The sequence below is a fragment of the Actinia tenebrosa genome, unplaced genomic scaffold, assembly GCF_029948245.1.
Source record: "Actinia tenebrosa isolate PJP-AT-01 unplaced genomic scaffold, QUT_ActTen_1.0 PGA_scaffold7__59_contigs__length_16204524, whole genome shotgun sequence".
Classification (NCBI taxonomy): Eukaryota; Metazoa; Cnidaria; class Anthozoa; order Actiniaria; family Actiniidae; genus Actinia; species Actinia tenebrosa.
The window spans coordinates 9,145,142-9,169,966 of record NW_028292584.1 but is presented as its reverse complement, the minus strand read 5'-3'; the positions used below and the strand labels follow the sequence as shown (position 1 = coordinate 9,169,966).

The following is a 24,825-nucleotide window of genomic DNA, read 5'->3' as shown; positions in this document are numbered from 1 at the left end:
CCCCCTCCCCCCTCCAAAAATTGGTTCCAAACCCCTTCACACCTCAACGGAGAACTGATCTAAAATTTATGTAGGGGTTTTCATTAGCAGTCAGTCGATGACACCAAGCTAATGTTTTCCACTCTAGTAAGCTTTGTATCGCGTCTTCACTGACTGAAACTCACTTTCATGTTCTGAATATCAACCTTACCCATTCCAAGACGAAAACAGCGTTCTTCATCACAGATTTCGAAGTCAGGTTCTTTAGAAGTTATTGTAGTTTTAGTAACTTTTTGAGAATAGAGTACGGCAAGCACAACGCAGACAACGAGCAACAGAACGCATAACACTACGGCTACTGGAAAGCCAATCTTACGAATCTTGTAGGAGACGCCAACGACCCTTGCTCCATCTCCATCGCTTTGTTTTTCGATGAACGATTGGTCTGCCATGTTTGGCTTTCGAAGCGTTTACTTATCTTAAGTATGCTACTCACAGTTGTTTACCCAGTCGGCTTTTACCTTGAATAAATGCATATAATAGAGTCACTGAAAGATAATACGGAGTAACAGACGAGACGCATTGAAGTATGTAGATACCGGATGTTTTAGTGTAACGCACCATTTACACTAGGAAACGTTGCGGAACGCTAAATCCTTGTTCGTAACATTTTACGTCGTTCAATATTCCAAAAGAATTAATGATAATGAAATTCACTGGGAGATTAAAATCTCGTTAATTGTATTATCAGGAGTCAGGATTTCGTACATCAATAGTATGCATATACCTGCTGTTGGTTTGGGTTAGTTTGGATCGTATTGGACCTGCTTCCGACGGATTCCGAATGGATATCGTTGCTGAACGCGAACTTCTTGTTCGTAACATTTATTCATCGATATTTTTCTTCATTTGAATTTTTCAACGCTATATAAGCATTATATTTCATTTGTCAATAGCCCGGTGGCATAAGGATTATCAGTGAATTGAATTGGGTCGGTCATAAGTACTTCCTTTATTTGAACTATTTGACCAGTCTGTCTGTCTGCAATTATTGTGAGGCCGTCATTATGGGAGAGGGTCTAAAAGGGTTCAGAAGTGAACAATCGAATTGGTCAATTTATAACTTTCGTTCTGATTTCAAAATATAAAAAAACTAGGCAATCTAGCGCCCAAGAACTGAACTGATACAGAATAAAGCCTAGTGTCCATGTTCTCCTATCATTGTTACGTAAACTATATGCAGATTGATATAAAGCTTGCTTTGGGCTTCCTGGGCTTTAACATTGGTTTTCTTAAATTAATTTTCTGTCACGGAGGGTCAGATCAAAATTTAAAAACGTTATTAATTCATTGTTATATGATCATATCATGAGGTCATGATTATTATTAACATCATCATCATCATCCTCAACATTACCATCATCATCATCAACATCATCATCATCATTAACATCATCAACATCATTATTATCATCAACATTATCATCATCATCATCATCATCAACAACAACATCATCATCCTCATCATCATCATCATCAACATCATCATCATCATCATCATCAACATCGCCACCATCATCATCATCATCATCATCATCATCATCATCATCATCATCATCATCATCATCATCATCATCATCTCCACCATCATCATCATCATCATCATCAGCATCATCATCCGCATCAGCATCATCATCAGCATCAGCATCAGCATCAGCATCAGCATCAGCATCAGCATCAGCATCAGCATCAGCATCAGCATCAGCATCAGCATCAGCATCAGCATCAGCATCAGCATCAGCATCAGCATCAGCATCAGCATCAGCATCAGCATCAGCATCAGCATCAGCATCAGCATCAGCATCAGCATCAGCATCAGCATCAGCATCAGCATCAGCATCAGCATCAGCATCAGCATCAGCATCAGCATCAGCATCAGCATCAGCATCAGCATCAGCATCAGCATCAGCATCAGCATCAGCATCAGCATCAGCATCAGCATCAGCATCAGCATCAGCATCAGCATCAGCATCAGCATCAGCATCAGCATCAGCATCAGCATCAGCATCAGCATCAGCATCAGCATCAGCATCAGCATCAGCATCAGCATCAGCATCAGCATCAGCATCAGCATCAGCATCAGCATCAGCATCAGCATCAGCATCAGCATCAGCATCAGCATCAGCATCAGCATCAGCATCAGCATCAGCATCAGCATCAGCATCAGCATCAGCATCAGCATCAGCATCAGCATCAGCATCAGCATCAGCATCAGCATCAGCATCAGCATCAGCATCAGCATCAGCATCAGCATCAGCATCAGCATCAGCATCAACATCAACATCAACATCAACATCATTATCATCATCATCAACATCAGTCATCATAAAATGGAAATTGCATGATATGATTACATAGATTATATTTTTATTGAGTCATTATACGCATTGCCTTAGAATATATTCATTGACAAATTAAAGTAGGTAAACCGAGTTAGGAACTATCTAGAAGGTATTCTTTTCTTGGGGTTCCTTTTCATTCATCTTTCCTGTCTCAATAGTCACCTTTGGAGGACTGGGGTGCAGTCTAGGTGGATTCTCATTGGTGGTCGATTCGAGCACGTCATTAGAAGTAACAAGCCTTTCGAATAGTGAGCGCTTTCCCGTGAGGGGTTCCGTCTTCCACTGCACATCAGCATACTGACCAATGACATCTTCAAACTGGCCAGTTAAAGTGAACTCGTACACACCCTCATTCGATAAAGAATTGATGATCCCTTGCGCGGAGGAGTATTTAGATTTTACATTAGACCATTCCCAAGGGCGGACATTTCGATCACTTTCTTCTTTGAGAGCCTGGTAGAATGGTTTACTCGATGACCCAAAGCGGTACTTAAAGGTGGGCCTGGAGCCGCTTCCTCGGTGCCTAAAAAAAATTGCAAAAGTTCGATGAACGAGGCTTTGCACCATCCCGTGATAGCAGCCATGATAGGAAGCATAACAATAAACTAGTCCAATCTTTACACGAGAATTAAATAAAGCTTGCAAAGGTAAGAAGACTGTATTGTTGTGCCATTATGCGGCTGCCATCACGGGATGGTGCCTCCGATATAGAAATGATTGTTTTTAGTAGTAGACTTCACATAACTTTAAAAAAACTAAATATTCAACATAATCAATGTACAACATCAAGTGAACCAATCCCGCGCGAGTACTGGCCGCACAAGCAAAGTAGTGGTAAGAAGCAAGCGCAATTTTATCGCGGTTTTATTTTCTAAAAAAAAAATGCCTTTTTAACTATAAAGTCTTCTTATGGAGAACGTCTCAAGCGAGAAAGCCTCGGGATGGAGGGCAGGTGCAGGTGCAGGTTTGTTTTTTTTTTGGTTTTTTTGGTTTTGTTTTTTGTTTTTGTTTTTTTTGTTTGTTTGTTTGTTTGTTTGTTTGTTTGTTTGTTTGTTTTTTTGTTGGTTTTTTTTTGTTGGTTTTTTTTTTTTTTTTTTTGAAATTTGATGTGATTTTGTTCTTGTAGAATATAAACGAGATTGACAGATCATTTTGGCCTCACAAAACAGGGTATTAAAAATGACCAAAGTGTTTCACATGCGAATCAAATCAATTTGTATTTACCTCTAATACTTACTGATAATGGTAGTTCGTTGAATCTCCGTTATATCCTCCGCCCCATCTCAGAAATCCGTCAAGTTCAGCAGAGAAGTGAGCGATGATAGTAGCAGTATAAGGAACCGTTGTTCGACTCTTAGACAGCATTATCTTGTAGTTAGCTGCGGTGTTTGGGTCAAGAGTCTTCTCTGATAGGATCTTGATGCTGTTGTATTGTTGATTGGCGGTAGAGTCTGTGTTGGTCTGTGAGGTCCCGTAGTTGAACTTATAGTTGAATTTCCCACCAACTCCTCCTGTAGCACCGGGTGGAGCGTAGGAAATCTCGATCCCAAGCTCATGAGCTGCCTTCCATGAGCTAGTAGTTGTATGGGTAACTGTTCTGACACTTCGTATCTCTCTCTCAATTCTGTGTTTCAATGGGGTTGGATCTGCATTAGACACTCGTCCCTGGTCGAATGTCTCTGGCTGTAGTGTTTGAATCAATGGGCTGCCATATTTAATGTCCTTGATGGAAAACTTAAAGTCGCCATAGTGCATTTTCAATCGGTGGTCAGCCTTGTAGCCGTTGCACGGTCCCTTTTTGTCGGCCTCCCAGCTGTCCCCGTTTCTTCTGAAGTCTTCACCGACGTATTGGGCTCTACATCCAGCGCACCAGCCGTAGCCAAGGTAATGAGCAAGTAGAGCAAGATTTCTTACCGTTACATCCATGACACGTGTTTTGACATCAGACAAAGATGAAAGTGGTGGAGGACCTGAATAATACGTCGGAAAGAAAAATGTTCATTAGTTATTGAGTAATTATAGCGGAGCACCATACTTAAGAAAACATGGTAACCATCGGGTTGATTTTTCATGGCTTGACTACTACGTCACTTCCGTACGTACGTACTTCCGTCCGTGTACACAAAACCGGAATCCCGCTTGATTTCAAAGCAAAACAACTCGGAAATGCACAGAAAACATTGCTTTGGGACAAATTATAATTATATATCTCATACACAAAAGGAAAGGCGAGGGCTCTCACTGCTACGCTGACCGGTGCTTCCCAAATATTTTGCAAGATACAAATATGAATAAATTACAGTTTTGAATGAGGCACGGCTATACTTACGAAGGCTGGAACAGCTCAGTGAGTAAAGATACCGGTCATTATTTAATGCTTTGAGGAAAGGATAGCGGCAGGAAAAATTTTGTTGCATTATCCTACTTCGATTACTACTTGTATATAGGATATATGTATATGACTTACTTGGATACATCTTACAGCATCTGAAATGCTCAATACAGTACAGTTTGTCACAATTTCCACGGTACAGACCAGTCAGAAAGTACCCATCTCTACACTTGCTTGTCCCTTGATTGTCAAAACTTGCTGCTACATTCTGTTGATAGCAATGACCATACCAGTAGGGGTGGCTAGCGGGTTTGCAGCACCGACCGTACTCGATGTTGAACAGCTTGGAATCGCCGCTCCTATAGAGTCCTTGCAAGAACATTCCTTGAGGACAGTTGTTCCAAGTGTTGTCTCTGTAAATGTTCGATAAAAGCCTTTTATGAGTTTATTCAAAGTTTATGAAATTATTTCAATATGCGAATAATGGGTGTCGTCAGTTACTCGTGCAATGCTGTGCATCGTGTGAACCCCATCCCTGGACCTCCCATCACACTTCGCAAACCAGAGCACAGCTATGTCACATATGGACCTGCAATTAATCATGGTCTTTGTTTAAGGAATGAAAATAAAACTTGATCAGAGAAGAAGCCTCGATTTAATCTAGAGACCTAACAAATTCTGCCCATCATATTAAACAACAAAACCCCGATACAAAGGAGAGACCTAACAAATTGCCAGAAATCGGGAGGTAGGGGATCGATTCAAGGGGAGAGAACTTAGATTCTACTCATATGTAATGCTGAGGCCAGGAATCGAAACTGATAAGTGAGAGATTAGAGCATTAAGCCGCCAGTTCATAAAAATCGATTTCATTGCGCTTGCGATTTTATGCCAAATTTCTCGTCTTCTTTCGTTTAAAACTTCCTTTGTTCATAATTAATCTAAAAGAGGGTGAGAAATTCGGTATAAAATCCCATGCGCACTGAAAAATATTTTAAAGCTATTCTTTAACTATGAACTGGACTATACCACTTCATGAATTCATGATGTCTTACCTGTCGAAACTATTGGCCCAATCAGCAGCAACGCATTGAGTAGGTTGGTTATAGTATGGTTGAGGACGGGGACAACACCTTGCCTCTTCAATCAGGTGAATTCCATCATTATTTCCATGATTCTTGTTTCTGTTAAGTCCATTAATATAATCATTCAGATTACCGCATGATGAATAACCAGCTTTGTCAAAGCTCGCCCACCAGTTGGCCATGGTACAGCCATGAACTGGAGATACAGAGAGAAAAATAGAAACGGTGGCCACAATGAGTAACATTGTTACCGCCTGATTGCCGATGGTGCAAGGATTGTATGATACGCTTTGGAAGTCCTTTTTCTAATGGCGGCAAACTTTAAGTGAACGAAAACAAATCTTTTTTTCTTTTATAGACCATTCGATAATCACCTCAGAGAAAATAAGAGTGACAACTTTTCCATGCTTCGCAAACAATCTGGAAATTCGCTCTAATTAATTCCAAACAAAGTTTACAAAACGGTGCCAAAAATATGGGAAAAAAGTGGGTGTTGACCTTGGTTTATTTGGACGTTTACTCAGCAGTTTGATAATAATCATTGGCAATTGCATTTCATTTTTTGCCCCCTGCCATTTTTTCGAAAATATATGTTTCATTCTAATTATTATTATTATATATATATATATTTTTTTTTTTTTTTCCCCTCGCGGCTTGATTTTAGTCGTTGTTTAAGTTGTCAGAGAAATGAAATAAACTAACGATGAGGAGGAGGGAGGAGGACGAAGGGAAAGAAGCAAGCAAACAAAAAATAAGGAGGCCGGGGAAAGGAATTTAAGACAGAAAGCTACAAAGAAGAAAAGGAAGGAAGAAAACAAGAAAGCAAGCAAGCAAATGAGAAAACAAAGAAAGGAGAAAGAAAGAAAGGAAGGAAGGAAGGAAGGAAGGAAGGAAGAAATGCGCTTACATCTTACATTTTGTTTTGCCTAGAATATTCGGTGAGATAGGCAAGGAAGCAAGGAAGCAAGGAAGCAAGGAAGCAAGGAAGCAAGGAAGCAAGGAAGCAAGGAAGCAAGGAAGCAAGGAAGCAAGGAAGCAAGGAAGCAAGGAAGCAAGGAAGCAAGGAAGCAAGGAAGCAAGGAAGCAAGGAAGCAAGGAAGCAAGGAAGCAAGGAAGCAAGGAAGCAGTAACAAATATAAAAAGGAGGAGGGGTGGGTAAGAAAGAAAACAGCAATAAAATTTTGCTGAATTTATGTGTTTTCTGTTGTATATCTAATTAGGAATGGTGTTTTTCCCACGGAATTAATTTTCACATTAAATAAACAGCTGAAAAAACTCAATGGATAATTAAGACTCCATATACTTTTAAATCTGTCGTACTTTAATTTATTTAGGTATATCATAGTAGCTTTAAAGTACAAATCAATATAAATTGATTGATATAGTTTGTCAAAATCTGTCTACGAAAACTCATAAAATAGACTATGCCCGCGAAAAGTTTCGGATGTACACCATGTAAGAGTTATCAAGGTAACACGGGTATTGCAGCAAAGGTTATAAGCTGTTGGTAAAATCTTACTGCAGATGGGTGCCCTTTGAAGGACTACCAAGGTGGCAAGTACAGTTACTCTATCACAGGAAACAAGAAAGAAGCACAACTGATTTTTGGGGGATGTAGAGCCAGCCATCGTAGCCAGCTAGATAAGGGTCCTTCCAAATTGCTGGCAAAGTCATATATCCATGAGATTCGAGATGTATCGGTGATCTAATTATAGACCAATTCCTATTATTAGGCGTAATATTTTCCCATTTCAGACCACACATGTCATGATTCCCTGGAGAATATAAATCTTAGTTTAAGCTGTATCCATATTCACGTGTCGTCTTACGCGCAAACGGTAAACAAAGAAATGATACTCTATTTCCTTTCTTTACTTGCACTCATGAGATACTTTACAATAACAAAATAGATGATAAATTAACAAGTTTCAACTATTAAAGAAAGTAAAATATAGATAGTGAGAAAAATGATTATGCCGAGGTGCTGGGGAGCTGAAGTAACACAAGTTTTCGAAGCTCCCCATCATTCACATATAAATGACAATATCAAATATGATATACAGATACGTGAATTGCTTTAGTAAATTGAAAGAGATATACAGAATTAGTCATATGAATCCAAACAGTTATTTTTCAAAGTTTTAGAAAACAGTGATCGTGAGAGCCGTTTTGTATTCGCATAGTTTATTGAACTCCAAATTTTTGGTCCTGAAAATTTAAATGAGAACTTGTCAAAGTTAGTTTTTATTGATGGTAACTGAAAATTATGCATAGAATAACGAGTGTTGTGTGAGTGAGCATCGGATGAGAAAGTAAATTAGTTGGAAAATGCAACTGGTAGATTATTGTTAACAAAATCATACATAAATAAGGCGATTTAACTAAATACAATATCTTTTAATTGAAGAATCCTTAGAGTTTTATATGTAGGTGGTGCATGTGATTGGTAATGGGAAAATGTTATAAGTCTTATTGCTTTGTTGTTTAAAACATTCAATGAATTTAGTCTTGTTTTACATGTGTTACCTCTAGGGAATTATACGTGGTCTGAATATTACCCCCAAGTGGATTTGGTCCATTAACCAGCAAGTTACGATTACCAAATTAGTTTCCATACATATTATGATAGACCTATATTCTCAGGCCTAAACCCACTCTACCCACTGTTACTCGCTGTAAAGATAGGAGTCACGCCAAATGTAGACTCCTCAAATAAGCTAAATTTACCATAACTCGGCTACGAACGAAAGCTATATAATTTGCTTTAAAGTCGAGCTTTCAATCGTCGAAACCTTTTTGCTTTTGCACGTCAATTGCATGTTTATATTGGCCCTAAATTTACGTTGTTCCAATCTTGTCTTCTTTCATATGTTTTCCTATATTACCCCATGAAAAAAACTCATAACTCTTACATTCCTTGAAGGACCTTTACGATAAAGTAAAAGAAAGTCAAAGATGAGTATTTCATTACTCTGTAATTTATTGCTAATTTGGCTTTATTTTCGCTAAGATTAAATCATTAAAGGTATAAGTAATACTCTTTAGATTCTTTGTGAACATTTCTTGCACCTGCAAAACGAGAATACAAGTTAAATATAACATAATAATAGAGTAGTTCGATAGTATAGAAGACCAAATATGTTAGTTTTTTGGTGTTACTTGTGAGAAGCTAATCCCATTATACAATAACAATGTTATAAAAGCAACAACAGTAACATCGGAAACAATAACAGTGGTAGAACAACAATAGCAGCAGCAGCAGCAAACAGCAAATCCTCTAACAAACATATCAAGCCTTACTCTATATGTTAGTGTCGAAGTTGGTGCAGAGAAAGCTCACTCCATATATATGGTATGATCAATTCCATATTTGGATTGTGAGGAAAAGCGGCAAGCAAAAAGACCGTCGTTTTATAACGAATTCGACATGAACATTTTTGAAGAAGAAAAGAAAAGAAAAAAAAGACAATCAAAAAAAAGAAAAACTTTAGAAAATTGAGGAAGGATACAGGGAAGATGCTAACTCGTGGATCTGCCTCGCAGACAACAGACACAGGGAAATACCACACTCAATGTTTGATATGCTTAAGGAAAGGGAAGAAAGAAAAAAAATATCATTACCACATACATCAGTGAGCTACAAAACACGACTTTGCTAATACTCGGGTCGTGCTGGATGGAAGGATTATTTTTATCATCCCATCATCCAGCACGACCAGAGTATAGTATTAGCAAAGTCGTGTATTGCAACACTGCCCGACAAAACAGCAAAGAAACGGAGCAATAGAAACAAACAACCGTATGAGTAGGTACCACCAACATCATGAAGGAAAGCAACATGGAACCACACTGTAAGGAACTTTTTGCACATAGTAATATTTATTTATAAAACCCAGATACAAAGAAACATGCTTTAGTATACCTGTCATGCGCAGTTATACATCACAGCCATACAGCTCCATCCTTACACACGGATAACTTGCTTTGACCACGTGAAGTCTGACGTAACGAGCTCGAGTAGGCGTAAAAGTGTTGATTACAGGAGTAAAGAAGTCACAGTTACCGTCGAACACCTGAAACAGGAGCAAAATACTCTCATCCCAGTTTGTTGAAATATTTTTTTTAACATTTGTTTTCATTTTTTCTTTTCTTTTTCTTTTCTTTTTTTTTTTTTTTTTTTCTTCATTTTTTCTAATTCCTTCCGTCCGTCCTTCCTTCCTTCATCTTTCTCTAGCTATTTCAAACACTGTTGTTAATCATTGTAATTGTTACACTTTCGTTTTACCTTGTCGCTACCATTCTCTTGGTAAAACCTATAGTTCGTCCCATCCGAGCTAAATGACAGTTTGTATTTCTGAACTACTTCATGAGAATCGTCTCTGCCTAAAATGGAAATTAGATATTAGAATTTCATAACACTCTAAAACTATGGACACACGGTGCAAATTAAAGTGTACCTACCCTGGGTAGCAATAGCCCTGACTCTCATGTCCTTGCCCAGGTCCACTCCTACGTACTGGTTGTCTCTTTCCGTAGCACACCAAGCACCAATCCTCTTTCTACTTGAATCATCTTCTTGGTAAAGACGAGCGTTGTCAGCAGCTGCGCTCCAATCTCCTGTGATCAATACACCACCATTTTATATCAGTGACCACAGTGTATTACCTTCGAATTCAATCTTGTACAATTAGGAGGGAGGTAGGGAGGTAGGGAGGTAGGGAGGTAGGGAGGTAGGGAGGTAGGGAGGTAGGGAGGTAGGGAGGTAGGGAGGTAGGGAGGTAGGGAGGTAGGAGGTAGGGAGGTAGGGAGGTAGGGAGGTAGGGAGGTAGGTAGGGAAGGAGGTAGGGGGAGAGGTAGGGAGGAAGAAGGATGGGAGGTAGGGGGGTAGTTAGGGAAGGAGGGAGGGAGCGAAGAAGAAAATGATGATGGGAGGGAAAGAAAGGAGAAAGGAAAAAGGAGAGGGATAGAACGAGACAAAAGACAAAGAAGGTTCGAAACAAAACAAGTGAAGGAGAGGGAAAAAGGAAGAGTATAAACAAGCAATCATTTTTTAGTTTAAAAAAACTTTTAACTTGATCAGTGTTACCTGGTTTAAAATTGGAAGTAGCAAAGAAGTTAGCATCAGGCAGTTTGTAATCTCCCGGCCAACCAAGACCTAATGCGTTAGAACAGGATCCTGGAAAAAAGAAGATACAAATCAAAAATTGATCATTGATAATTATCAATCGCATGATAATTTAAGGACATACACATAGGCTGTGCTGAAGGCAAAACGGATCCAGGCAGACTATACCTTCAGGTTTTACAGGATAGGTATCACACTTTGTCCCGCAACTCTTGCGACAGTTGAAGTCAATCCAAGCTGTTGTTCCACACTGCTGTAAATGTGCATAGTCAGAGCATTTATCGTACTTGTCCAGACAGCGAAGACCTAAGGTTGAAGACATCAAGAATGAAAACAGCGAAGGAAAAAGCAATAAATTGAAACAGTAATGGATCCATAGGTGGTTCATTCCATCATAGGTAGCCCAAGCTCTGCTCTTGTTGGGTCTTTACTAACAGTTTGCAATGTGGGATATTTTTGTATATTCTGTACGAATTTCCAGCCTATTTGGAGTGGAAATTAGTACAGACCAAGATAAAGAACAGGAAAAGATATCTTCAAAGTTTGGAAGCATTTGTTTCAGTATTTCCAAAGGAAAGAAAGAAGCATGCAAGCAAGCAAGCAAGCAAGCAAGCAAGCAAGCAAGCAAGCAAGCAAGCAAGCAAGCAAGCAAGCAAGCAAGCAAGCAAGCAAGGAAGAAAGAAGGCAAGTAAGGAAGGAAGGAAAGATGGAAGGAAGCAAAGATGGAACGAAGCAAGGAAAATAGGGAGGGAGAAAGAAAACAATGTACGCATATGCATTTGGATGAGTGGATGGATGTCGGATGAATGATATGCTGCATCTGTCGTGGCTGGCTTATTTCTTTCGAGTTGTTGCATCCAACCTCGAGAAGATTGACGTGTCAAATTGCACAGCATAATAATTCACCGTACTTACCAACACCAGTTCTGGGTGCCAGAGAAGGGGTTGGTTTTGGCTCTAGGAAGATAAACAGCAAAATTAATATCTCGGGGGATAATTAAAAAAAACTTCATTGTAGTTTATTCTTCTAAGATAAACAAGTCGAATTATAAGGTATAGGATGATGAAGAATACTTACTGGTGCATTTGTTGCAAAATTTACAACTAAGTGGGCAATACAGCTTCATTTTTTCCTTTTCTGTTTGGCATTTTCCTTCTTTAGCCCACTGGATGCACTCAAACTCATAGTTCTTGCAATGAGCTGAAAACATTCAACATCAATTACAAAACAAGGTATATAATAATCTGCCAGGCGGTACGAGTTATAAGTCAGGAACTCGACTAGGGTCTTGATAGTACATTTGTCATTTCATGAACTATTCGTCGTGTATTAATTCTTCATAAACGTTGCACGCTACAAGAGTTTAAGGGTATGTCACACGTTCTCTAAATTAAATCAATCAAAACAGAAGAAGAGCCAAGAAAAAATGTTATCTACAGCTCCTAGCCTCTGATACTTGTGTATTACTTAAATTGTAGTTATACAAAATCTGTCGCCCTCCCGCCCTATGGAAGGTATATATAGGTATGTATTTCACTGACCAGACCGTCAGTGTGACAGCTGCACGGTGAGTTGTGACAGGGTTGCCATGGTTACCGCGATGTTATCTACTAGTGATGAGTGTAACTTAAATCGCAGTTATACAAAACCGGTCATACCTGATATGCAGTGACCACATGTTTTGGAACACCAGTAAAACAAGTTTTCGCCATGCTTTTCGCACAGTCCAGTCTGCTTGTAGTCTGCGCAATTGTCAGAACGATCCTCACAAGAAGCTGTAATACCAAGAAAAACAACACTGAGCCTTTTGGAAAGGTATGAATCCGATCATTTCTTTTAACTTTTTTCATCGTTTCTTTCAATTACAAGTTATGGTCATTACACACACTAGTGAAATGAATTTGCAGAATTATTTTTCGAGTCGTGCAGTCACTACCATACATTTTTCTAAGAGTTTCAAATTTTCTGTTAAGAATTAAGGGGCCTGTTGGTAAATTGGTCATACTTATTCTAAAAGGAAATAGAATTATGTAGAGCAGAGCAGAGCAGCGAAGAAGAATGCAGAGGTGCCGGTCTGAGGTATTTAGCTTTGCAGCAGATGAGCTGAATTACTCTAGATTTATTGAATATACCTATCGATCACACTTACCTGATCGCGCCTCCAACGAAGCCTTTGGCATAGCAATAGGCTTCTGTTTTTGAGTTTTTAAATTTCTTGCCTTTTTCAGAAAACCTGTGGCGCATCAGTAATACAATTTTGTTAGGTTAGGGTCGATGTTTTCCATTTCAATCCCTAGAGTATCATTTCTTTGTTTAACATTTGCGTATGAGAAACCACATGAATTTGGACACAACTGAAACAAACTATCGTATGTCCTTCTCGGACAAGGACTTAAAACCGTAGGCCCCGTCTGTCTTCACTATATAACCCTGTATAAGGCGGACGCAAAAGATCCACTGAAGACGCTGGTGACGACCATCTTCAGTGCCCGTGCTATAATCGGCTGCCTTATCAATTGGGCCGCAAGGCCTGTTAGGCATCAGCCGTCCACCCAGGAGTGGTAAACGCATTAGATTAAATTCACAAGAGAGTGGCAAGTGGTCTGAAATGGAAAAACTGTACGCCAAAGGTAAAGAGGTATATACCAACCTGGGCACTTGTACATTCTGTTTGCTTGAAGTGCGTCGTCATCACTAAGTGCCACGTACGGTGTCTTTCCCTTGAGGTCCCTGATTGGTTTGATCGTATCTTTTCCGTTACTAGAGAAGGAGTTCCATGGGTAGTGCATGATTGAGCCGTAGTCGTATGGGACGTTGTAATCAATGACTTCGGTACCCCATTTGCGTTTCTCGAAGTTGTACTTCATACCTTTAGAGAACATTGATTCACACAAGTAATTAAATAAATACATCGTACCAGAATATGTTTCTGATGCTTAGTCATAATATGCATTAGCGTAGTGAATAGCAATGAAGGTTCGTTTCTTTTTCTCAAAACTAAAATTGCTGACAAACATATGCGCATGCGCAAGGCCTAAAGCACGGACGCGTCCTTTTTCCTGCCAAAACTTAGTTAAACTTTTGTGACACTATTAACAGAGGCCTAAGGCAACTCAGTAATTGGTTGTTACTACATTGTTATCAACAATTTCAGATATCTGGCGTATTTTTGATAAAGAAGCTTCATGGAAAACCATACAAGAGACCACACCAAATCTAAACCTCATTGTTGAGCTACATTAAAACATCCTCAGTGATAGCAGAGAGATAATAGACGATGAGGAATGTGTACTTACTCTCTTGGACGTTTTCAAAAAGGATTTTGATGTAGGAGTCTCTGTCGGGTCTACTCTGTTCATGCCAGAATCCAATAGCGTGCCCAAGCTCATGTGTCATGACGTGTTGATAATCACAACCTTTACCCATGGACAGGTAGTTCTTCCTTCCGTACGTCATACCCACCTCACTCCAACATCTTGGAAATAATCAATGGTTGTCTAGCTAAGAAATGCTGTGTAGAACCAACTGAAACTACTTCTGGGCAGATCTAAGTCAAGGCATGGCTTTGACTCACAGATCGAACCCTGAAACAACCTCTGGGCTTATCTAATTCAAGGCACGGCTAACTCACAGATTGAACCCTGAAACAACCTCTGGGCTGATCTAAGTCGGGGCATGGCTAACTCACAGATCAAACCCTTAAACAACCTCTAGGCTGATCTAAGTCAGGGCATGGCTAACTCACAGATCGAACCCTCAAACCACCTCTGGGCTGATCTAAGTCAGGGCATGGTTAGCTCACAGATCGAACCCTGAAACAATCTCTAGGCTGATCTAAGTCAGGGCACGGCTAACTCACAGATCGAATTAGCTTGTTTGATTTTGCGGAGGGAGGAAAACCGTACTCAAGAGCCCAGAGAAGAACATTGCTGAAGAATATTGATCCTGCCGTACAATATAGTCACCCCCTCTAAAGAAAGTAATGTTGCGACTAACCCTAATGATCTGTAAAACCAAATGTAGTTGGTCTCGTTTGTTCTTGGCTTGAATCGAATGCAAGTCTTGCTCTCCCATTCTGCCATACCGGCTTTGATGGCTTTGATTCCCCAGTCCAGGCTCGCTTCAAGAAAGAAACGAAGAAAGAAATAATAGGCCGTTTGTAGGACATAATCTCAGGACAATTGCTGGATTGCTATAAACAAGTGTGCAGATATATCAGTCAGTTATTGTTCAAATACTCAATCGTGGCTGGTTTATTTGTATGACAATTCGTGTAGGTGGCCTTGGTTGGCGTAGTTGCACTGTAAATACAGTCAATTCAAAAAATGTTGTCGTCGACCAACTCAAGCCTACGCGACTGGACCGAAAGGAACTCTGGGTAGCAATCATTGAAGCCGAGTTGACTCCATAATTTTATCCGACTAGTTATGCCTGGTTTACAGTTTTTTTTATGCCTTCATATTTTCGAAATTGTGAACTAAATCATAACTACTTCGTTTTTCTTTCCCTAAACCCGAAGACATGCATTTGATGGATTCTTTCTCGCCATTATTATCTTATTACTAGAGGGAACAATTAATTCAGAACGAATATTTAACCGCTCCAGTGATTTTTACCCATATTCCTTTCGGTCCAGTCGCGTAGGCTTGAGCCGGTCGACGACAACGTTTTTTGAATTGACTGTATATAGAATGTTTACTCACAAACACTGCAGTCAAATTCGTAAGGTATAACAGCATTGGGCCACAGCTTCTTTGGATTGTTATTGGCGGCTCGTCCTGATAGGAATGTTGGGTCGCCGAAGGCTTCCAGGTTACGAGTTTGTTCAGGTGTTAACTTGATGTCGCCTTCAAATATGCTGCGGTCAGGTGTCATGTAGTGAAGTTGGTCTACAAGATATCGATAAGTGAAATTATTATACATTTCATTCACTATGTCGCTTCTCATTGGCAGAGAGCCTACAGCCAATACCGGCATGATATGATAATTGTAATATCTGTAGATTTTCCTGCAGATATTACCTTTATCATAAAGAGTTCAAGGTCGACTAAATAGATATTGTGGATGAAGCTATAAGTTAGATTCATCGTGAATTCCCGAATACTGGCTATGGTAGGGTACAATCTCAGCTTTTGTTCCGTGGAATCAAAACATCCCAACTCGGAGAATCCCTACAGACAACCGATCCAGATGGAGTTGCAATGAGATGGCTGTCCATTACACCTAGAGCAGTTTATTGTGTGAGTGGGCCGTTAGCATTATAGCACATAGGTGGTAACCACAAGTTGTTAAGGTAAGCAGGAGTAAATCTTTATTCTTAGTTTACAGATGTATAATAAACCTCGGTATGCAATTTGTCAGGACAAGACATAAAGACAGATAGATAAGGTCAGAAATTGTGGGAGTCTACAAGAATTCAAGAGGGCTTTAAGAAAATTAAAATTTGAATCGTTATATAAGGCATAGATTTGTAAAATATCTACTTAAGTTTTTCTCATTATTATTTAATTAGTTGTTACAATTCATAACATTTCTTTCTTTAATTTAGGTTTATATGGTTTTGGGTGGTTTTAATTTAACATGGATTTCTATTATGTATTTTTTGTATATTTAGGGGAATTTAAATTATAGATTATAAGTAGGTGTGGGTTGGTTTGGTTGGGGTTGGGTGGGGTGGGGTGGGGTGGTTCAGTATATTTTTACGTAGAATTCTACACTTACATAATATTTTTAGATCTAGAATTTTATCTGTATTGTATTATTTAGATTTGAGTTTAGCACGTGCACGTTCTAACGAGACTTTATTGTAAGCTCCTGTGTGTCTCCGGAATAAATAAATCACTTACTTACTTATAGCCAAACGCAGCACAGACAACCAGGAAGCTATAACAAGGAATACAGACACAGAGACAGAGAGAACAGACAGAACAAACAGAACCACATCAAGTCACTACTAACCTTTCTTGCCATCAAAAGGTCCTTCTCCAAGAGCATGACCAACCAACAGCAACACAGTCACCAGATAAAAGACGGCCATGACGATTATCGCTCCTAGCAAGTTTTATAACGAAATTCTCTAATTTCGTCAAGTTTAATAACAGAAGTAACTGTAATTTAACGAAACAATTTGGTGCAAAATAAGACAAAGAGAAACAAAAAAGAAGAAAAGAAATAAAAAATTGGCAAAAACTTTTTCTTCTCTTTTATTTGCGTGATATGACGGCTTAGTTTTCAAGAAGGATATCGGCTACAATAGTTTATAGTTTCATTTGCAAGTAGTCGAACTTCAATTGAAGAATCAATAAAAGACCACGTCCGCACTCTTTCAAATTTTATGATCACTTCGTTAAACATCTTACCTATATATCAGACCAGTATGATGGCACTGAGCTTGCTTCTTCACCAACACGTACTGAGCCACTCGAAACTTTAAGTAGCTTTATATTGTATTCATAAGCACGATGAAACTGGATGAAAGACGCGTTGTAATTGGTCATTAAGCTGAAAGCAGTAACATGATCAAGGAGCATAGCTAAACAAATACAGATTTAACTGAGGACTTGTGAGTGACCAGCATACGGGCGTAGTTTGTCTAGGCACTGATATTCTATTCGTCTTTTACTTGAGAGTAAATCTTCTGTGCAAACTCTAAGCAAGATAATCTTGGACTCAAATGTTTGGAGTTTATTTAGGGGGACAAAGAGAATGAAATATGTGGGTATAGAGTTACATAAAGGGGCAAGAATCAAATGGGATGTATCTTTCTAGAAGAGTGAAATTAAAAGTTCTGCCACATGTTTGAGTAATGGAACATTCTCAAAAATTAACTTAATAGTCGTAGTAATTTCAAGGCTATATGAAATAATGATGATATTCCGAATGTGGTGGCGAAGGTGATGATAGATGACGATGGCGATGACGATGACGATCGTGGTGGTAATGGTGGTGTGTATTGGATGATTACGATGATGATCGTGATTTTGATGGTGGTGATAATATTAAATGATTATAAAGATTAGATTGTGATGGTAATTGTGGTGTGTATATGATGATAATGATTGTAATGGTAGAAAGATGATGATGATTGTGATGGTAATTGTGGTGTGTATATGATGATAATGATTGTAATGGTGGAAAGATGATGATGATTGTGATGGTAATTGTGGTGTGCATGATGATAATGATTGTAAAGGTGGAAAGATGATGATGATTGTGATGGTATGATGATTGTAGTAATGATGAATGTGATGGTGATGGTGATTGTCAGGGTGGTGATGAAGATTGTGGTACAAATCATAAATATAATGTTCACGATGATAATAATAACGATGATGGTGATTATGACCAAGACGACGACAACGAAGATAAAAACAACAAGGATGATGAAGTTGTTGGTGTTGGTGTTGGGTCATAATCATAATGAGAGACGTCGATTAGATCTTCCGAGGATCTAACTAAGACCCCCTTTCTGTTTAAGCCACAGCAGCGCAACACAAATTCAGTCACACATTCGTTCAAACGTGACCCGATGAAACCCCCAAATTTCAGTGTAATGGTAAAATTGATTTTTTTAAAATGGAATTCAGTAAGAATCTTCCATACTTTGGTATTCAAAAAAGCATATGGACAATCCCACTCTTCGATGTTCCATATTGTATCAGCTTCGAATCATGGTCAAATTACTATGGTATAGAACAAAACAAAACAGTACAAGTAGTCCCTTGTGAGCAATGCCACCATTGCTTTTTTCCTGGTTGAAAGATGAACTTTTGATTTTCTATGTTCTATCAGCTGCATGATGATCAAGTTGCAACCTTTACTTTCCTGTCAAACTTGTTATCACATCTGGTCAAATAGTCACAAGCATAGAAGAATCAGTTTTCCATGTTTACGTTGAAATGAAAAATACTTCCAAAATTAAAAATATCCAGTTACGGTAACCATGTTACTGAATAAACACACCAAGCGGTACGTTACAACAGATAAAGGAAAACGTTTGGCTAATTACATTTTTTAAAAGATTGTGAAATAAATAGAGGATAGTACATTAGCGCACGGAGATACGAAGTTTATCTTCGAGTGTTGATAAATTTCGTATCTCCAAGCGCCCATGTAATATTATGTTTATTATGTAATTATCCATGAAATCAACTTAATAAGCTTTTTATAATTATTATAAAAAGTTTTTATTTATAAACTAATAGCATGGTAACGATATTTTCACATGTGAAAATGTCAGTTTTTCGAAAAGGAGAAATATAGGTATTTTATGGATAATTATATGATAAACTGATATTTTTTATCATGAGTTCAAAAATACTATTACGTTCCTTTCGTTACTTAATTACAGAATCATTTACTCAGGGTTGGCCTCATTTCAGCTTAATTAGAATATTCACCGGATACGAAAGAATGGTAAAATCTGAACATGTACAACTTCATTATTACAAAGCTAGCCGTCACTGTCAGCGCGCGCACTTTAACAAAACTGATTTAAATACCAATGTGTTCCTTGATTACAGAGTGGTATAGCAACGAATACATAACTGGGCTATGCCCGGGTAGGTGGGGGAGGGAGGGAGGGATTTTGTGCAAGTGGTAGGGGTAATCAGCGGTCGGTTTTGAGAATGAGCCCTTGTTAGACGTACCACTCGGAGAAATTGGATAAAATGACCTCCCCTCCCCCCTACCCCCCCCCCCCCCCCCCCCCCCCCCCCCCACACACACACACACGTCCCATACGTGGGTTACCTGTGTATTATTTCCTTTCTGGTAGTTCAGGAACTAGGAAGTAGATTCCCCTAGTCCAAAGGGGAAGTCTTTCCCCCACATTCCGCATGTTTCTTTGTCTGGAATTGTTTCCTGTAATATATAATTCCGTTTGCGTAAAAATGAAAACTCGTTGAAGGTTAACTCGAATAGGTCTTCCTGTTTACATGCATAGCCGGAAGGAAAGGACATCGGTTTTGGTCGAATAAAACATACCGCTTACACTATTGCTCGTAGTCTATTTTTGTCATATAGATGATAAAATGCGTGAAATGTTACGGAAGTAAACTGAGCACATATAGTGAAACCATGAAATAAAATCAGCAACAAAAAATAATGTACTATTTAGTGACTATAATAGTCGCTATCCCTCAACAGAAACAGAAACAGAGAAGAGTTGAGTGATAGCAACTATTAGTCACTAAATAGCTACTATTTGGCAGTATCAACTTTGTTATTATTTCATGGTTTTGCTGCAGCTGCTATAGCTCCAGGGCTACAGGGGTTTGACTTAGCTCTCGGATAGTTAGTACTCAATCAAATACCCCACCGTCACGAACGATTTATGTATCAGTCAATTCCAAAGATGCCCATCCCCTCCCTACCCCTAGCACTAAATCCCGGTAATTTGATTGAGGGAATTGCCCCGTACACCGGGTGCCATTTGACGAACCAAAATAAAAGGAAGCTCGATCGGTCGAGAATTTTGCTATAGATAAATCTTGGTCTCTTGCCAAAAGCTTCTAACTATAAATATATATATTTTTTAAGTTTGGCATAATTAGACTGTGGAAAAAATAAGTAAGATAAGTAAGATAAGTTAGCAGTTTCTCGAAAAGCCTGAGCAACGTACTTTGGATGTAAGTTAAGTAAACCCACTGAAAATATGTACGTGCATGCTACGAAAATCATCGCAATAGAAAGATTAGCGACTGCTCGTTACGCTCAGTTGCAGCAGATGTAGTTCGTCTAGGAGAGCAATCAAGTGTTCGCGAGACAGAATTTATTATATCTGACATTATTTAAAAAATTAAATACGTCATTAATTTAACAGTTTAACAATCACGTATCACATTTCACCGTTTGCTAAACCCTGTTTTTCAGTTATACTAATAGTATTTATTTTTTGATAATTAGTGATGAAAAGCAACGACATCAAATGCTGAAAAAATTTGATTTAAGAAAAGCCCATTGCGTGATTGTTCATTATTGATTTATTCTCAACGCTCCAACGACCAACGAATAATCGAAATATCATTATCAGGGCTCTTGTCCACCATATGAAAAGCGATTACAGAACCATAAAAAATGTCATAAAATCAAAGTTCAAGGACGTAGCAAACCCTAAAGAGAGAATTAAGGGACAAAGTAATGGCATTAATTCGCTGGGGGAGGGGATGGGAGTTGAAAAGAAAAAGAGAAGGGAGGGGAGGTAGGAGGGCAAAATGGTCAAGCGCTAAACCTCGCATAATTAAGAATGGTTAAGTGCACATGAACCCTTGGAAGCATAAACCTTCATAACTTGGAGACGCATCACTCAAATCAAGAAATATTTTACCATTCAACTATTTGTTTCATGTAGAATCAGTACTGAAAGTATTGTCGAAGGGTTCATTTGCACTTCAAGAAAAGAAGGGTTTACGAAAACGTCATTCTTATTTTGCATAAATAAGAAAAGAAAAATATAAATAACACACTTTTTAATAACATCCCAAGATTTTGCCTTACGCAAATATTTCGTACCAATATCATTTTTGATCACGTTCTCAACCTAATTTCAGATTTACTCTAGTGAACTTATTGAAGCAATTGAGATTTGGCAAGCGTCACGATCGTCTTTCATTTATCCATGCATCGTCGAACAAACTACCTCGGGTACGCACGTACGTAAATAGAATCGTATCTTGCTCAAGTTATTTTCGTCAACTCGTTCTATTTTGATGTCACGTTGACGTCATTAGCCACTTACACAATAGCCCAACAGGTGCTTGGATCTATATATATACTTTATGTACGTGCATTTCTAGTTATGGCCATTCGATTTAAAAATCTTAACAATTACGAAGTTTTAATGCAGGTCATGCGTGATGAAATATATATTTTTTGTATTTTGATGTTGGGTTTAAATTTTCTATCTTTAAAATTGCTATTTGCGATGGCACCGAAAAAGAAGCGCACAACAGAGGTTATTTGTCTCCACGATAACAATCGTAAACAAATTTATTATGCACACCACTCGTTATTACTCTTCCACCATCTGTGTGGGATTCGTTTAGAAAATAACAGGTGCGATACAAATAAAATATCTAATGAATAATAAAAGATGCAATCCTTAATTTCTAAGTGCATTGAATGCGTAGTAAAGAGATTAGATGAAAACAATCGCAAACACGATGGAAAAAAAGATAATAATATATAAAATTTTTATTAGGTTATTTGCATAACAAGCAAACTACATGCTGCCAAATGGCATCAAATCACCGTCACTATCTTAACAGAAAAACAAAAAACAAAAAAACAAAAAAAAAACGACCAAAATATCTTGAACTTCCGTAGTATCAAGGTTATGAGCCTATCAAAGCCGTTCGTGTTTTTGTCATGGTAACTAGGTAACCGATATCAGTGATCAATTATATATTAAAAATATCTTGACTTCAGTAATAGGAAGGTCATATGCTGTATGCTGTTTTTTATAAGCTTTATAAATCAGCTTTATTATACATATATAATTAACGTATATATATATGTACACTTGATTGCAGAAAGGTTGTAGTATACATTTATACAAATAAACAAATGATATGCAAGACATCAAATGAGATGCAGAATGTAAAACATTTTTTTTCTTCAAAAAGCTCTAAGGATGGACAACTCGAAAACAAAATATCAGGGATCGTATCCCATAATTTTTGATATACTTTTGATATAATTGTATATATTTAAAAAGGGTCAAAGTTTATGCAAACCGCAGTATGTATATATATATATATATATATATATATATATATATATATTTATTTATTTATTTATATTTATCCGTCGGATAGCGCTAGTGTCGATATTGCCTCTTGGGGTTTAAGGGGAGGTGTGGGCTTCAGTTAACCTCTTTATGCAATTCAACAAAAATATCCGATCCCCCTAGGCGATGAAAAAATAGGCGTTGAATTTTACTGTCTATAACCAGTTCAATCAACTGTATCCAAACAAAACGGGTAAAGAGCATATATCGCGAGTGAGTAGTTGGCCATATTAGCAACATTCACGCACGTACATGCTCAACTTAATTACAATCACACGGAAATGCGCACGTCTTGCTTGTTACACCTTGGGGACAAAATAGAACGAAGGCATCGGGTAGAGGTCTTGGGTACGCTTGGACAGTCTCACGAGATTTTCATGTTTGACTGGTTCAGGATTTTAGTCAAAACAAGGCATATTTTAAATATATATATATTAAGAAAAAGTCTGATTTCCACCCAAATCGTGACTTCCAAGTTTCACTCTTATGACATGGAATTCTAACTCTTTGAAAAACACACTCGTGCAAATTAATCCCAAATTGAACTCGAAACCGTGTGATTATCTATACTTATATTATTAACACTCATTTGCGGGTCATTAACATTTTTTTCCCGTATTATTCTACATTTTACCACCTCCCCCCCCCCCCCCCCCCCCCCAAACAAAACAAAAAACTTGCTATCCGCGGAAGAGGAGCGTGCATCTGTGATGGAAATCCGCTCAATGCTCCTACACTTCCGTTCCGGAATCTCCGATCCTGATTTTCTTCTACACTCCTGTACTTGGTAGCATTTATTGAGGAGGGGTTATGAGGTCTACGAAGTTAAGCCTTCTTCCCACTAGCTGCGTAGGCAGATGCAACTCTAATTTACGTTCGCATATTGAAAGAAGTGACGCATGCGCAAGTTCACTGCTAGCTCCCTTGTTGACGATTCTTAGCAGAATTCTCTGAATGAAATGAAGATTTTGTTTTTATTTCGTTGACTTGCGTCGGTCGGTCGCTAGCTAGTGAGAACTAGTCTTTAGATTACTGATAAGGAGATGTCATCATTCAAACATTTTAAATGCGGACCATCGAATCTCCACTGTTAACGCTAATTTAGACGGAGTATCAACTTCCAGTCTCAAGCTATCCGGCATAATGAGGTAATGATCTTAAATTAGTAACTAACAAAGCGACGGATCTCTAACATCCCTTCAGCGAAGAAGCCTTGCTGGCTATGTACGTCATCCTTGCCTAAAGGTCGCTGTGCCGGGTCTTATACTAGACTATTAACGTCTTTCTTAGTGATAAGACCACATATGGCTACCACCGGAACTGATTTCTGTTTTGTTTTTTTTTTTTTTTTTTTTTTTGGTCAAGGAAAATAGAAGAAAGTTTTAAAGGAAAAGAGAAAAAAGCTTTAAGAAATCTAAATTTATAAACGGTTTTCGTATAAAATGAATTTGCAAGTTCTAAAGTAACTCGTATGAGTACTCGTAGGAATTGATTTTTCAATAGTACGTCACACACCTATTCAACATCTTGAAGCTTGAGCCGGATTGAATAGTAATTTTGAACTTTACTAGATTGAAAATCGAAAGGAAAAAATATAAAAAGTAAATAAAATAATACGCTCCTCGAGAGAAAAACATTGAAATATCAGAGCTCGATTGAGTCGTTATAGTGACGTAATTGCATCATCACTCTATAATCCCATATAAGCAACTATTGTATTATAGTCAAATTCTCTTTCCTGTCCAAGTTAAAGATTAATTTGGGTCGTTCGATTCGCATTCCTTCGAGGGAAAACTATGACTTATGGAATCTGTGTAATATAGTGTGGGATGATATAATCAATCTGCAAAGCTACATGGCTGTCCAATTTGGAGATAATTGAATTCAAAAAATTCCTCTGACTGCCAAATTGGACTCGGCCTATCAGCCTCTTCCAATTTTGTCAGTCCTCGGAATTTTTTTCATCCAATTATTTCCAAATTGGATAGCATGTAGTCCTATTACCTATACTAATACATAGGTAATAATCAGGGAATCAAACTTTTTGAGATTGGGTTTCCTATGCTCTCATAAACAGATATCTATATTTTCTAACCTCTTCGCTATGTGAGTC

At 38.3% G+C, this 24,825-nt stretch overlaps 3 protein-coding genes across 6 annotated transcripts in view; all 3 read right to left on the bottom strand.

Moving 5' to 3' along the window:
- Positions 1-524, bottom strand: part of LOC116303694 (endothelin-converting enzyme 1) — a 22,222-nt gene extending 21,698 nt beyond the window's left edge. Inside the window, exon 1 of one of the 2 annotated variants that reach the window (XM_089040087.1) lies at positions 191-524. In XM_089040087.1, the coding sequence (XP_088896213.1) occupies positions 191-431 (241 nt within the window). In that variant the 5' untranslated portion in view covers positions 432-524. The remainder of the gene's footprint in view (positions 1-190) is intronic. The other variant, XM_089040086.1, reaches the window with a different exon arrangement.
- Positions 525-2,384: 1,860 nt separating this feature from the next.
- LOC116303692 (uncharacterized) lies at positions 2,385-6,112 on the bottom strand. The gene is made up of 4 exons (XM_031713276.2): positions 5,769-6,112; positions 4,849-5,126; positions 3,619-4,351; positions 2,385-2,904 (listed from the first exon to the last, which is right to left on the bottom strand). The coding sequence occupies exons 1-4, from the start codon at positions 6,041-6,043 to the stop codon at positions 2,484-2,486; spliced, it is 1,707 nt and encodes a 568-aa protein (XP_031569136.2). The 5' UTR covers positions 6,044-6,112; the 3' UTR covers positions 2,385-2,483.
- Positions 6,113-8,760: 2,648 nt separating this feature from the next.
- LOC116303691 (uncharacterized) lies at positions 8,761-17,417 on the bottom strand. 3 transcript variants are annotated; one of them, XM_031713272.2, is made up of 16 exons: positions 17,284-17,417; positions 16,883-17,031; positions 15,628-15,813; positions 14,921-15,044; positions 14,221-14,399; positions 13,575-13,793; positions 13,074-13,157; positions 12,583-12,699; positions 12,002-12,124; positions 11,839-11,880; positions 11,092-11,229; positions 10,885-10,974; positions 10,260-10,415; positions 10,084-10,181; positions 9,721-9,871; positions 8,761-8,867 (listed from the first exon to the last, which is right to left on the bottom strand). In XM_031713272.2, the coding sequence occupies exons 2-15, from the start codon at positions 16,959-16,961 to the stop codon at positions 9,734-9,736; spliced, it is 1,773 nt and encodes a 590-aa protein (XP_031569132.1). In that variant the 5' UTR covers positions 16,962-17,031; positions 17,284-17,417; the 3' UTR covers positions 8,761-8,867; positions 9,721-9,733. The 3 variants fall into 3 exon arrangements, with proteins under 3 accessions (XP_031569132.1, XP_031569133.1, XP_031569135.1); XM_031713273.2 differs by having other exon boundaries at positions 16,883-16,975; positions 17,284-17,403; XM_031713275.2 differs by having other exon boundaries at positions 16,883-17,000; positions 17,284-17,307.
- Positions 17,418-24,825: the final 7,408 nt, after the last annotated feature.